The sequence below is a fragment of the Ceratotherium simum genome, chromosome 9 (genome assembly GCF_057802395.1).
Source record: "Ceratotherium simum simum isolate JZ-2026a chromosome 9, ASM5780239v1, whole genome shotgun sequence".
NCBI classification, from domain to species: domain Eukaryota; kingdom Metazoa; phylum Chordata; class Mammalia; order Perissodactyla; family Rhinocerotidae; genus Ceratotherium; species Ceratotherium simum.
In genome coordinates, this window is record NC_141908.1 from 33,554,842 (window position 1) to 33,567,737 (window position 12,896).

A 12,896-nucleotide genomic window follows, 5' to 3' on the forward strand; every position below is an offset into this window, starting at 1 on the left:
AAGTTTAAAACCAGTCTGTCTACCAATAGCATTAAAACTCAGGTAGATGTTATTTGCAAAAGTTATTTATGTGTGTAATTTTCCATCTGGAATTTAGAACTGAAGTTTATAGATAGTATACATTTAGGGCAAATACAGTTGTAATAAAAATTTTTACTTTTCCAAATTTCAGTTTTTAGCCTGTGCGTTGAAACAGCCAATAAAATTCAACATAGCAAAAGAATTTAGACTGCTTCGTAAAGAAATTTAACTGTATTATGCAAGACTTTAAAAACATATGACAATTATGCAGTTTACAGATAGTTCCCCCCCCCCTTTTTTTTACCCCAATAGGTTTGTGTGCCTCTGATTCAAAGCACAATAAGCATTGATTCTAGTGCTTCACCTCAAGGCAGTTCATCTCGTATAGCAAGTTCTCCAGGTTTAAATCCTGTGACTCCTGTACACAAAGGTAAGAGGTAGACATACTTGTTTTTTTCTTCTTTTTTTTTAAAAAGACTTCGAATGAAGGCTTTGCTCAGTGTTATTCACATAAAATGAAGCACTTCATAATTTGGCTCCCTTATCAGAAAATCCGTTATGTATTCCTGATTGATTGTTTTCTGTGTGTATTGCATTGTTGTAGTTGGAAAAGATCAACTTTCTTCCACTGCATTATGTGATGTACATTCTATTGTGTTTGTTTCAGAACCAGAAGCTTAGGGCTATTAAAAACAGCAGATCCAGGCCAGCCCCGTGGCATAGCGATTAAGTGCTTGCACTCCACTGCTCACGGCTGGGGTTCAGATCCCGGGCGGGCGCTGATGCATCCCTTGTCAGGCCATGCTGTGGCGGCATCCCACATAAAGTGGAGGAAGATGGGCGCAGATGTTAGCGCAGGGCCAGTCTTCCTCACAAAAAAAATAAATAAATAAAAACAACAGATCCTAGCAGATGTAAGAAATGTGGTTTAGTGTGTATACCATTGAAAGAAAGTTGTTTGCTTATTATTATTGTTTTAGCTATTCTGAGTCAAATTTTTATATTTAAGTTTCAGGAATGTCTGCTTATTAATATTTCAAGGTATGGAATAATACCTGAGAATTATCTTCATGTACATGGTGTGTGACACTAATCTTGTTCTTAACCTAGTAAGATTATTTGATGAGGAACTTTGTGGGCTTTAAAAAAAACTCACCTTTTATTTGAGAAAGAAACTGTTTACTTTTAAAGGTCTGTTTCATAGAAATGAAATGAAATATATTCATTTAGATAGCTAATTTAAGCTTAAATAATTTTTTTTGTTTTAAGGTGCTTCCCCATATGGAGCCCCTGGAACTCCTCGGATGAACTTGAATTCCAGTTTTGGTGGAATGGCCACAATCCCCTCTATTCAACTTTTGGGACTTGAAATGTTGCTTCATTTTTTGTTGGGTCCAGAAGTCTTGAGTTTTGCGAAGCAAAACAAACTTGTACTGAGCTTAGGTATTTAATATTTTAAAAATAATTTCAGTTATTAAAACAGTTCAGAACATAGTGCATTGAGATGAGGAGAGGTGTTATTTTCCCCACAGCCAAAATATTTTGTAATTATATATGAAATAAGTATAAATCTTTTTAATAGAAAACACATTGGACTACGTAAAATTTTATATTGAGAAATTTATTTCGTAAAGCTTTGGTTTTGCATAAGTCTCTTTTTCTCCCTCTTTTAGAACCACTCGAGTATCCGTTAATCAGCAGCTCTTCTTTTTTTTCCAAACATGCAAATACACTTATCACTGCTGTTCATGATAGCTTTCTTGCAGTTGGAAAAGATGCTTCTGGTAAGTATTTGAGAGAAGATTTTTTATTTGTTTAAACCTGTGTTTAAAGAGAAAATAAAATAGCAAATATTTATATTAGAGTCACCTATTGGTTAGATTGCGACTCAAGAGCTTTACATATAATTCATTTAATCCTCACAGTAACTTTCTGTGTTAGTCCATTTTGCAGATGAGGAAATTGCATTGTACAGGGAAGTAATTAACTTGTGCAAAGTCAGATAGTAAGTGGTGGAGCTATGATTTAGACCTGGGCTCTATGGCTCCTGCATCTATACCTAAACTCCTGTGTTCTATAAACTATCAAATAATGAGGAGAAGAAATTTTAAAAATTAAATAGTTTGCTATTTAACTGGCTGGGAGATTTTTTTCTAGTGGTTTTCAGGTATCCTTCTGAATCTTTGTTTTTCCTTGTCTTAAAATATAGAAAATACACATGGTAGAAAAAAAGAAAATAATTACCTTTAATTACATGATCCAGTGTAAATGTTACAGTCCTTTTGAAAAAGCACATTTCTTTCTTTAAACAAAAATGAAGTGATAGTGTTTTATAAACTGATCACAAGGTTGAATATTACAAGGAGAATTGTATGCTAAATTATTAAGTATTGTTCAGTTCTTTTTAGTATAAGGATGAAAGGGAGAGAGTTTTATAGTCATCTACTTCATTCTAAAGTTCTTTTTATTTTGACAGATGCAGTTGTCACTGCTATTTGGAAGGAGCTAATTAGCTTGGTAAAGTCAGTTATTGAATCAGGTAAGCACTATGAAACTGATCAAATGATTTTTATAGCACTCAGTGAATTGTTTGGCTTTCATATATAAAATTTGTTTTAAAATCATTTCTGAAGTATCATAGCTTTCAGACTTTACTTTTAAACAAAGCACTTTGTTGATCTAGTAAAAAATTAGTTTTTCATAACTGTATATTTTTACTCTTAAAAATACTGTATTTTCACCCCTAAAATACCTACATGTTTAGAACTACACCCCTCCTTTTGCTTTTTGATAGGTAACAAAAAAGAGAAACCAGGTTCTGAAGTTTTGACCCTCTTATTAAAATCTTTGGAAAGCATAGTGAAGTCAGAAGTATTTCCTGTATCGAAAACACTGGTAAGTATAATACCTATGTGCTGAAATTTAAAAACTGTATTCTGAAATTGAATTTTATATTGATATTTGCACAGATCAGGATTTGGAAAGACATGTTAAGTATTAGCAATTCAGCTCTGTAATAAATGCTATTCTATTGACTTCAGAGTCATGTGAAATCTTAATAAAGTAAATGACTACAACGACAACTACAAAAATCTTTCAATGTGGATAAAAAAATAATAAGCCATACAGAGAAAATGGTGTAAAGGACATGAAACTTGAACTGAAAAAAACCCAGATGAACACTAATTTTATGACAAAATTGCTGAGCCTCACTAATTGTTTGTACATTTTTTTAAATACCTGGTAATAATCTTATGGAGCTTTTACATTTAATGACTTTGGTATTAAACACCTTTTTAACTCTATATAGTAGAAAAGGAAAAAGCAAGTTGGCATACTTTTTATAATAGTCTCCCAAAATTCTTTCTGCGTCTGTTTCCTCTATGTACTGTGACAGTAATAACTGCTATGGCAGTAGAGTATAGTGGTTAATAGCAAGGGCTCTGGAGCAGAGTAGGTTGAATCTCATCCCAGCTATTTATTTATTTACTTATTTGTTTCATTTTTCAGTGTTTTATTAGTTGATAAAATTCTTAAAGTAGACGTTAAGTCATGACTCATTTATATTATTGTAAAGCCAAAGTTCAAATAACAGATATAAACATTTCTGTCTTCTTACATAAATAAAGCATAAACATTTCTTTTTTCTTATAGAATTAAATTGACTATTGCCAACTTAGATATATTTTTTTTCAGGTGTACATTGTCATATTTCCCTTTCTGTGTAGATTATGTCATGTTCACCACCTAAAGACTAATGACAATCTCTCACCACACACATGTGCCGAAACACCCCTTTCGCCCTCCTCCCTCCCCCCTTCCCCTCTGGTAACCACCAATCCACTCTCTGTCTCTATGTGATTGTATGTTGTTGTTTTTACCTCCTACTTATGAGTGAGATCATATGGTATTTGACTTTCTCCCTCTGACTTATTTTGCTTAGCATAATACCCTCAAGGTCGGTCCATGTTGTCACAAATGGCCAAATTTCATTGTTTCTTATGGTTGAGTAGTATTCCATTGTGTATATATACCGCATCTTCTTTATCCATTTATCCCTTGATGGGAACTTAGGTTGCTTCCAAGTCTTGGCTATTGTGAATAATGCTGCAGTGAACATAGGGGTGCATGTATCTTTACACATTCGCGTTTTCGTGATCTTTTGATAAATACCCAGCAGTGGAAAGCTGGATCATATGGCAGTTCTATTCTTAATTTTTTGAGGAATCTCCATACTGTTTTTCATAGTGTCAGCCCAGCTATTTATTAGCAGAATGAACTTGGGCAATTTATTCTCTTGACTCTTTGTAAAGAGGGAATGTAGTATTAGTAATTATTTGAGTTGATACGTGCAGAGCAATATGGGCCAGGAACAAAATAAGTGAGTTAGCAAATGCTATTTATTATTATTATAATTAGTATCTGCTTCACATAAGAATATGTGAAAGCATATTTTCACTAGCATAACCCTTTTTGTTGTATCATTGTTATATAGTTCAGGTTAATACCAGTATGGTAATATTTTTGGACAGCAGTTTGGTAGGCTCTGTCACATTTGAGAGATGTGTCTTAGACCCAGCTTCTAGTTAGCAGTTCTTTGAAATATTTGCTTCTGGCACTAGTGAGTACATAATTCATTGCAGAATTTCTTTTTTGTAGTATAAAAAAATAGAAGTAGCCTCAATGGCCATTAATAGAAAAATGTTTGAAAAAAACTGCACTTTTTCATATAGCAGTTAAGAATGCGTCTACATATATTGATGTAAAAACTCCATAACACAGTCAGATGAAGAAGATCAGTTCCGGAGTATCTCACAATATATCATTAATGATATAAAAGAAAATGACAGCCAGCTCAGGAAGTTACGCTTCTCTACTTACATATATGGAAATTTAGACAGTCTAGAAAAATAAACTCTAAACTGATAGCATTGATTATCCCTGGAGAGAAAGAAGTATTTTGTCACTTTATTTCTTATATTTCTATATTTAGAACTTTTTAAACTAACGCAAATGTATTCACATTGATATATGAACATTACTGTTTTTAAACTGAGAGTGTATTTACCTTAATGAATGAATATTACTTAAATTGTTAACATAGTTAATACTACTAGATTTTCACTATGTAAAGTACTATTTTTATGGCTGATTTACAGTAAAACCTTTTATCTTTCTTAGGTCCTCATGGAAATTACAATTAAAGGACTTCCTCAGAAAGTATTAGGTTCACCAGCATATCAGGTTGCTAATATGGATATTCTTAATGCAAGTATCTTAAATGTGATGATATGATTAAAATTAGTCAAAAAAAGAAGTTCCATCATATTTCCTTTTCTTAAACTTAGATTGTAAAATTCCAAGAGAATTGGCTTTGGATATGCTGATTATGTTAAAGGAGAAAAGTGATAGATGAAGTAATAAATTAATGGAAAGAATTAAATATGGCACTAGTAATGGAACTATTTTCTTGGATTAAACAAAGGGCTCCAGAAGGAAAGTTTTCTATTGGCTTGTACATAATAACAGTGCTGGTTACTGTTAAAAATTTTGTAAGCTTAGTAACATTGGCTTAATTATGGTGAAGTGTACTTAATATCTGCAGGTTTTAGGTATTGTTGGTCCAGCAAGTTTTAAATTAATGTTCTTTTTATACCTGGAATCTATCACCATTCCTCATTTGCTCATATAGGTGGAACAGCTATGCTTAAAATATAAAGAGCTTGATTTTTGTGTGTAGTTTATGGAAGTACATTTGCTATCATCTTTGTCATATCATAATTAGTGACAAAAGTTAAATTTCTCAAGCTTAAAAGGATTGTATTTCATATAAGTGATTTTAGAAAATAAGCGTAACAAGAAGATTGTACTCTTTGTAACAAGATTGACTACAATCTCCCATCTTTCTTCAGGGAACTCCTGCTTTGTTCTTAATTCAATTAATTTTCAACAATAATCTCTTGGAATGTGTAGAAGATGAAAGGTAATTTAAACAAACTATATTTTGTTTATTTTGAAAAGTTTGTTATGTGATAAATGAGATCCTTTTGAGTTAAATACTAGATTGTAAATTTTTTAAAAATTAAAAAATCAAAAGAAGACTTGGAATTCATCATTTCTTGTTTCTTTGTCAGTTATTTTTAGAATTTTCTAATAGTGTAATTAATGTATTTTGGCAAAAAGTAGGTTAATGCATGATTCAAAATTTTTTCTTAGGTTTTTTCTCAATCTGGAAACGCTTGTAGGCTGTGTTCTTTCTGGTCCAACTTCACCACTAGCTTTCAGTGACTCTGTTTTAAATGTTATTAATCAAAATGCAAAGCAGTTGGAAAACAAGGAGCATCTCTGGAGAATGTGGAGTATTATAATCACCCCATTAACTGAATTGATTAATCAGGTATGATATAAGTCTGCTACATATTTCCCCCCAAATTTAAGAAATATTTTTCTTTTGTTCTTGTTAGAGCACATGGGGAAGTGAATAGAACTTTGAATTTGAATAGAAGATATTCAGTACTTTTTCCTGTGGGATTGATTAATTTTCTACTCTTTAGATTAGTTGATTTCTTTTCATTGTAGTTCTGCCTTATTCAAAAAAGTATAACTTAATGGGGACTAAACAGGTCCAGAAGGCTCACAGATGATACATACAGTTCTCATATTTATATCTTGGATTCTTTCAGTATTTGTACTATGGAGAATAACGGTCATCTTGACTAGACTGTATATCCTTAGGATTCTCATGGTCAAGCCACGTTGGTGATACCTCAGAGTTATATAGTTGTTCCTAAATTAGTAATCTGTTGAGTAAGTCTTAGATTTAAATACTTAACAAAAGTGGCAGTCATGGCAGAGTGTGGAGCTCATGTTCTGTCATTATTAATGGTTCGCCAGCTGTTTTATCAATCTTTTATTTTTTTTATTTTTATTTTTATTTTTTTTGTGAGCAGATCAGCCCTGTGCTAACATCTGCCAATCCTCTTTTTTTTGCTGAGGAAGACTGGGCCTGGGCTAACATTCGTGCCCATCTTCCTCCAGTTTTATATGGGACACCGCCACAGCATGGCTTGCCAAGCAGTGCGTCAGTGCGCGCCCAGTATCCGAACCGGTGAACCCGGGGCCGCTGCAGCGGAACGCGCACACTTAACTGCTTGTGCCACCAGGCCGGCCCCTGTTTTATCAATCTTGAAATGAAATTATTCTTTTGGAAATATTCTGCTGTAACTCTCAAATAAAGTGAAGACTCCCAAGAATTTATTAGGTGATGGTGCAGTAGCCCTTATTTTGGCTACTCAAGCCAACATACCATTGAACATATTCTGGAACAAAAAAGTTTACTTTACTTTCCTAAATAGTTTCCTACTGTTTCAGGGATAACAGAGACCCTTTTTAAAAGTCCTTGCTTGAATGCTACCTTCTATGTATAGTAAAAGATTTTGGAGTCACCTCTGGGATTCTTTTTTTTTTTTAATTTTTATTTATTTATTTTTTCCCCCAAAGCCCCAGTAGATAGTTGTATGTCATGTTGCACATCCTTCTAGTTGCTGTATGTGGGACTTGGCCTCAGCATGGTCAGAGAAGCGGTGTGTTGGTGCGCGGCCAGGATCCGAACCCGGGCCGCCAGCATCAGAGCGCACGCACTTAACTGCTAAGCCACGGGGCCGGCCCTGGGATTCTTTTTTAGGACTTAAACATAGTGCGTTGTTTCCCAGGGTTGCTGTAACAAATTACCACAAACTGGTGGCTTAAAACAACAGGAATTTATTCTGTTATAGCTCTGAAGGCCAGAAATCCAAAAATCAGAGTGTTGGCAGGGTTGGTTTCTCCTGGAGCTCTGAGGGAAAATCTGTTCCATGTCTCTGTGTTAGCTTCAGGTGGTCAATTCGGGTGGTAATTCTTTGTTGTTGTTGTTTTTTTTTTTTTTTTTTTTTTTGGTGAGGAAGATCGGCCCTAAGCTAACTTCCATGCTAATCCTCCTCTTTTTGCTGAGGAAGACCGGCTCTGAGCTAACATCTATTGCCAATCCTCCTCCCTTCCCCCCGACCCCTAAAGCCCCAGTAGATAGTTGTATGTCATAGTTGCACATCCTTCTAGTTGCTGTATGTGGGACGTGGCCTCAGCATGGCCGGAGCAGCGGTGCATTGGTGCGAGCCTGGTGTCCGAACCCAGGCCGCCAGTAGCAGAGCGCGTGCACTTAACCGCTAAGCCACGGGCCGGCCCTTGGGTGGTAATTCTTGATGTTCCTTGGCTTGTAGGCACATCGCTGCAGTCTCAGCCTCCTCCTTCACATGGCATTCTTCCCTGTGTCTTCCCCTTTTCTTAGAAGAACACCAGTGACTGGATTAAGGCCCACCCTAATCCTGCATGACTTCATTTTTACTTGTTTACATCTACAAAGACCCTATTTCCAAATAAGGTCACGTTCAGTTACCGAGGTTTGGAGTTCACCATCTCTTGAACATCTCAGTGTTGGAGGACACAATTCTACTCACTACATGTAGTAAGATGTTGCTACTTATGACTAGAATTAGATGGTAATTTGTCTAACTTCTTCATTATTTTTCTTGTTTCAGACCAATGAAGTGAATCAAGGTGATGCCTTAGAACATAATTTTAGTGCCATCTATGGTGCATTGACTTTACCAATAAACCATATTTTTTCAGTACAGACATTTCCAGCGGTAAGGCAATGTCAGATTTTTACTTGAGGAATTTACATTTTTCTGAAAATATTATTTCACCCTTTATAATGAACTCCAGCAGTAATTTTTCCTAAAATAAGACTTGCTTATGACTTTTAATCGGCTTAGGGGAAAGGAAAATGGTAAAGGAGGATGGAAGTTCCTCTTGACATTTGATAATTGCTAGTATTGGGGCATTGTTAAAATTCTTCAATTTGAACTCCATGGGGGGGGAAGTTACTGTCTCTTCAATGACACCTTAAATCTTACAGTGTTTTTTAAAATGTTAAGTTGTATTCTATTAGGCGTTTGATATATAGATACACATTTTTAAATTTCTTCTTATTATTGTTAGGCCACCATGAAGACCTTACTTAGAACTTGGTCAGAGTTGTACAGAGCATTTGCCCGCTGTGCTGCTTTGGTGGCGACTGCAGAAGAGAATTTGTGCTGTGAGGAACTTTCTTCCAAGATAATATCTGGTTTGGAGGATGAAGGCCTGTCAGTGAGTTTATCCCTATACTGACCTTTTTTGTATTTAAAGGATTCGTTTCAAGTAAATGAAACACAGCGTTTGTGAACTATCATTTACTACTACTTTTAGTTGATGAGTAACTAAGTTAATATATACAGCAAGTTAACAGCTTTAGGAAACAACTTTGTGTCTTTGGATTCTAAGATCCGTGTTTTGGGTCCGTTTTTCAGGACCATTAACGATGATGCACTCTTCTTTTGTGTACCTGCTTGTGCCTGTGCCATTCTAGATTAACAATACAAGGACCTTGCTGTCTTGACCTTACTGTCTCTTATCTGTCTGTTAGATCATTAAGGTCAATCCTTTGAAAGTCTGTAGGCTTAAAAATGTAGGTCCGTTTTCACTCCTCTTTCCCTTACTCAATGAAAAGGACAACTGCTGTCAATAGTTTATGTATCATTCTAGAATAGACCTCTTTCTGTGTATTTACACATAATTTACATATTGATACTCATGTTCGTACATGAATACAGTGTTCTTAGCAGTTGAATTTTCTTTTTTTTTTGTGAGGAAGATCAGCCTAGAGCTAACATCCATGCTAATCCTCCTCTTTTTGCTGAGGAAGACCGGCTCTGAGCTAACATCTATTGCCAACCCTCCTCCTTTTTTTTTCCCCAAAGCCCAGTAGATAGTTGTATGTCATAGTTGCACATCCTTCTAGTTGCTGTATGTGGGATGCGGCCTCAGCATGGCTGGAGAAGTGGTGCGTCGGTGCGCGCCAGGGATCAGAACCTGGGCCGCCAGTCGCGGAGTGTGCGCGCTTAACCGCTAAGCCACGGGGCCGGCCCCAACCAGTTGAATTTTTTGATGCATGCTTTTTTCATCTGAAATTAGATGGATTTCTGGCTCTTGATAGTGGTCCCACTGGTGAGAAGAATAGAGATACCTATCAAGAGCTAGAAATCCATATTTTCAGATTTTTTAGTGCATTTATCATATCATCTTTTTAAAAATACTTGCACAATTCTGATTATTATCTTTCGATATGACAGAATTTGTCAAAGTGGGGGCCAGCCCAGTGGCGTAGCAGTTAAGTTTGCACAATCCGCTTCAGCAGGCTGGGGTTTGCCCGTTCGGATGCTGGGAGCAGACCTGTTAACTGCTCGTCAAGCCATGCTCAGGTGGCGTCCCACATAGAAGAGCTACAACTCTACAACTGTGATACACAACTATGTACTGGGGCTTTGGGGAGAAAAAAAGAAAAAGATTGGCAACAGATGTTAGCGCAGGGCCAATCTTCCCCCCAAAAAAAAACTTGAGCTTTAAAAAAAAAAAAAGAATTTATCAGAGGGACTTTAAAAATGTAAACTAGGTCTTGTCACTCTTCTTTTTTTGTCACTCTTCTTAAAACATTTCTGTAGCTTTCAGAATAAAAATCTGAACTGCTTACAACTGCCCATGAGGCTTGTTTTACCTTTTCCAAGGAAATCTTACGTAATTAGTCTTTTTAATTTCTATCATAGCACCTTGTTACTTCCATTTTGGCACTTATCTCAAAATGGTTTTTGTACTTCGTTATGTTACTTCACCCACGCACTATGGGGTTAGGAGCATTTCATCTTGTTGATGTGTGTTCCTGACTTTTATCTGGCACAGAGAGAGTGAATTTGTTGAATGTTTTTATAACTGTTAGGGAGAAGATTGACCCTCACTTTGCACCTTTTAAATATTGTCTTGGTTAGGCTTACATCTTTGTTCTCTTCCGGTAGAATTTAGAATCTGTTAGGTTTTATAAAACCTGTTGAGATTTTGCTTGGCATTGGTTAGTTACCTTGAATTTATAGATTAATTTGGAAAAGAATTTACATCTTTACAATGTTGAATCTTTCCATCCAGGAGTAATTGTGTTCATGTATTTTGTTCTTCTCAAGTAAACCTAACTAGCTTGCTTGATTTGGGGTATTTTTAAAGCTATTTTTCATCTATTATAAATGGTCCCCCCCCCCAACATCGTGGTCTTCCCTGTACCCTCTCACCCTGCCCGTATTTGGTTGTTACTAGAGTATAGAAAAGCTGTTGCTAATTTCTTTATGTTGAACCAGGCTTGTGTCCTTGGGATACTCTTCTTGGTTATAGTGAAATTCTTCTAAAGCATCACAGATTAGTGTTTTAAGATTTTGGCGTGTATCTTCATTAGTGAGATTGGACTTTCTCGTTGTCCATTGTCTATATTGCAGAGATACTAAGCTCTTGAATGATTTAGAAAGTAATAATGTTTGCTGTGTGCTTCAACAATTTGAATAGTGTAAGAAGAATACCATATCTATAGTTATATTGTTCTTTTTTGTCCTTAAGTTTTATTCCTGTTTTCTTGGTTGAACTTGATAATCAAAGGTTTACCTATTTTAAGTCTTCGAAAAAACCCCTCATTTAGTTTTATTTTATTGATCCTCGCTACATTTTTTTTTTTTTGTGAGGAAGATCAGCCCTGAGCTAACATCTGCCAACCCTCCTCTTTTTGCTTAGGAAGACTGACCCTGGGCTAACTTCCTTGCCCATCTCCCTCCACTTTATATGGCTTGCCAAGCAGTGCGTTGGTGCGCACCCAGGATCCAAACTGGCGAACCCTGGGCTGTCTCAGCGCTTGTGCCACCGGGCCGGCCTCCCTCACTACATTTTTAAAGCCCTCTGACAGATTCTCTCGTATCAAAATATAATCACCAGAATTATGCCAGTATTTTTAAAAAGAATATTAAAATGCATTAAAAAGTCTGAGAAGATGGATTTCTAATTTTTAAATTTTGTCTTCTTATATATACTGTTTTTTTTTTTCTATTTTCTGGGTTATTTTTCTAGGTTAAGTCTGAAAGCTTGCCTTTTTTCATCTTTTCCAATGTATGCATCTAAGACTATTCTTATATTTGCTATCAGTAAACAACATGAGTTTTGATGTCTTTTTATAACAGGGTTATTTAGAAGGGTGCTTATTCATTTAAGAGTATAGTTCATGAGTGTGTGTGGCTATTTTATCATTAATTTCTGGTTTCATATTGTGATCAGAGAGGATTGTCTATATGGCTTCTAATTTTGGGATTTATCCTCTAACTCTTGTGGTAGTTTTATGGTTGTTCATTTCTAAGAGACTTTTGATTCAAGTGTCTCTCTGTGAATTTGATATACTTAAAACATGCTTATTTATTTTGAGGCTATATTGTCATACATAAAGGTTTGTGACTATTATGTCTTCATGGTAATGAGTTCCTCTTGACTGCCTTTTTCTTGAATTTTACCAACTTGAAATTAATATACCATTTTGGGAATTTGTGTCATCTTTTTTAAAATAACTTACTGAAAAAAATAACTTACTGAGCAATATAGAGAAAATTGCATAAAACAGTTTCTGTGCAGTTTAACAAATTGTTATAATGAAACACATGTGCAGCCACCACCAAGGTCAGTTAAGGGAACATTGTCAGCACCTCAGAGGCTCCTCTGTGCATTTTGAATCACAATGCCCTTCTCTCCCCAAAGAGTGAATTACTCTTCTGACTTTTTTGATAATCATCAGGGGTTTTTAAAATATTTTTACTGTACACACACACACTATATACATTTGTTTAACATTGCCCCTTTATTGAATTTTATATGAATAAAATTAATACTTTCTGTCTTTTGGGCTCAGTGTTATAGTTGGAAGGTTCATCCATGTTGTGTTTCAC

General features: G+C 35.4%; 1 protein-coding gene across 7 annotated transcripts in view; it reads left to right on the top strand.

Moving 5' to 3' along the window:
- Positions 1–12,896, top strand: part of RIF1 (replication timing regulatory factor 1) — a 55,848-nt gene that overhangs the window by 17,734 nt on the left and 25,218 nt on the right. For 4 of the 7 annotated variants that reach the window (XM_087435190.1, XM_087435189.1, XM_087435192.1 and 1 more), the window contains exons 11-20: positions 334–451; positions 1,291–1,464; positions 1,695–1,805; positions 2,498–2,560; positions 2,816–2,916; positions 5,203–5,289; positions 5,934–6,004; positions 6,238–6,418; positions 8,595–8,702; positions 9,058–9,207. In XM_087435190.1, coding sequence (XP_087291316.1) covers positions 334–451; positions 1,291–1,464; positions 1,695–1,805; positions 2,498–2,560; positions 2,816–2,916; positions 5,203–5,289; positions 5,934–6,004; positions 6,238–6,418; positions 8,595–8,702; positions 9,058–9,207 — 1,164 coding nt within the window. The remainder of the gene's footprint in view (positions 1–333; positions 452–1,290; positions 1,465–1,694; positions 1,806–2,497; positions 2,561–2,815; positions 2,917–5,202; positions 5,290–5,933; positions 6,005–6,237; positions 6,419–8,594; positions 8,703–9,057; positions 9,208–12,896) is intronic. The other 3 variants (XM_087435191.1, XM_087435193.1, XM_087435194.1) reach the window with 3 other exon arrangements.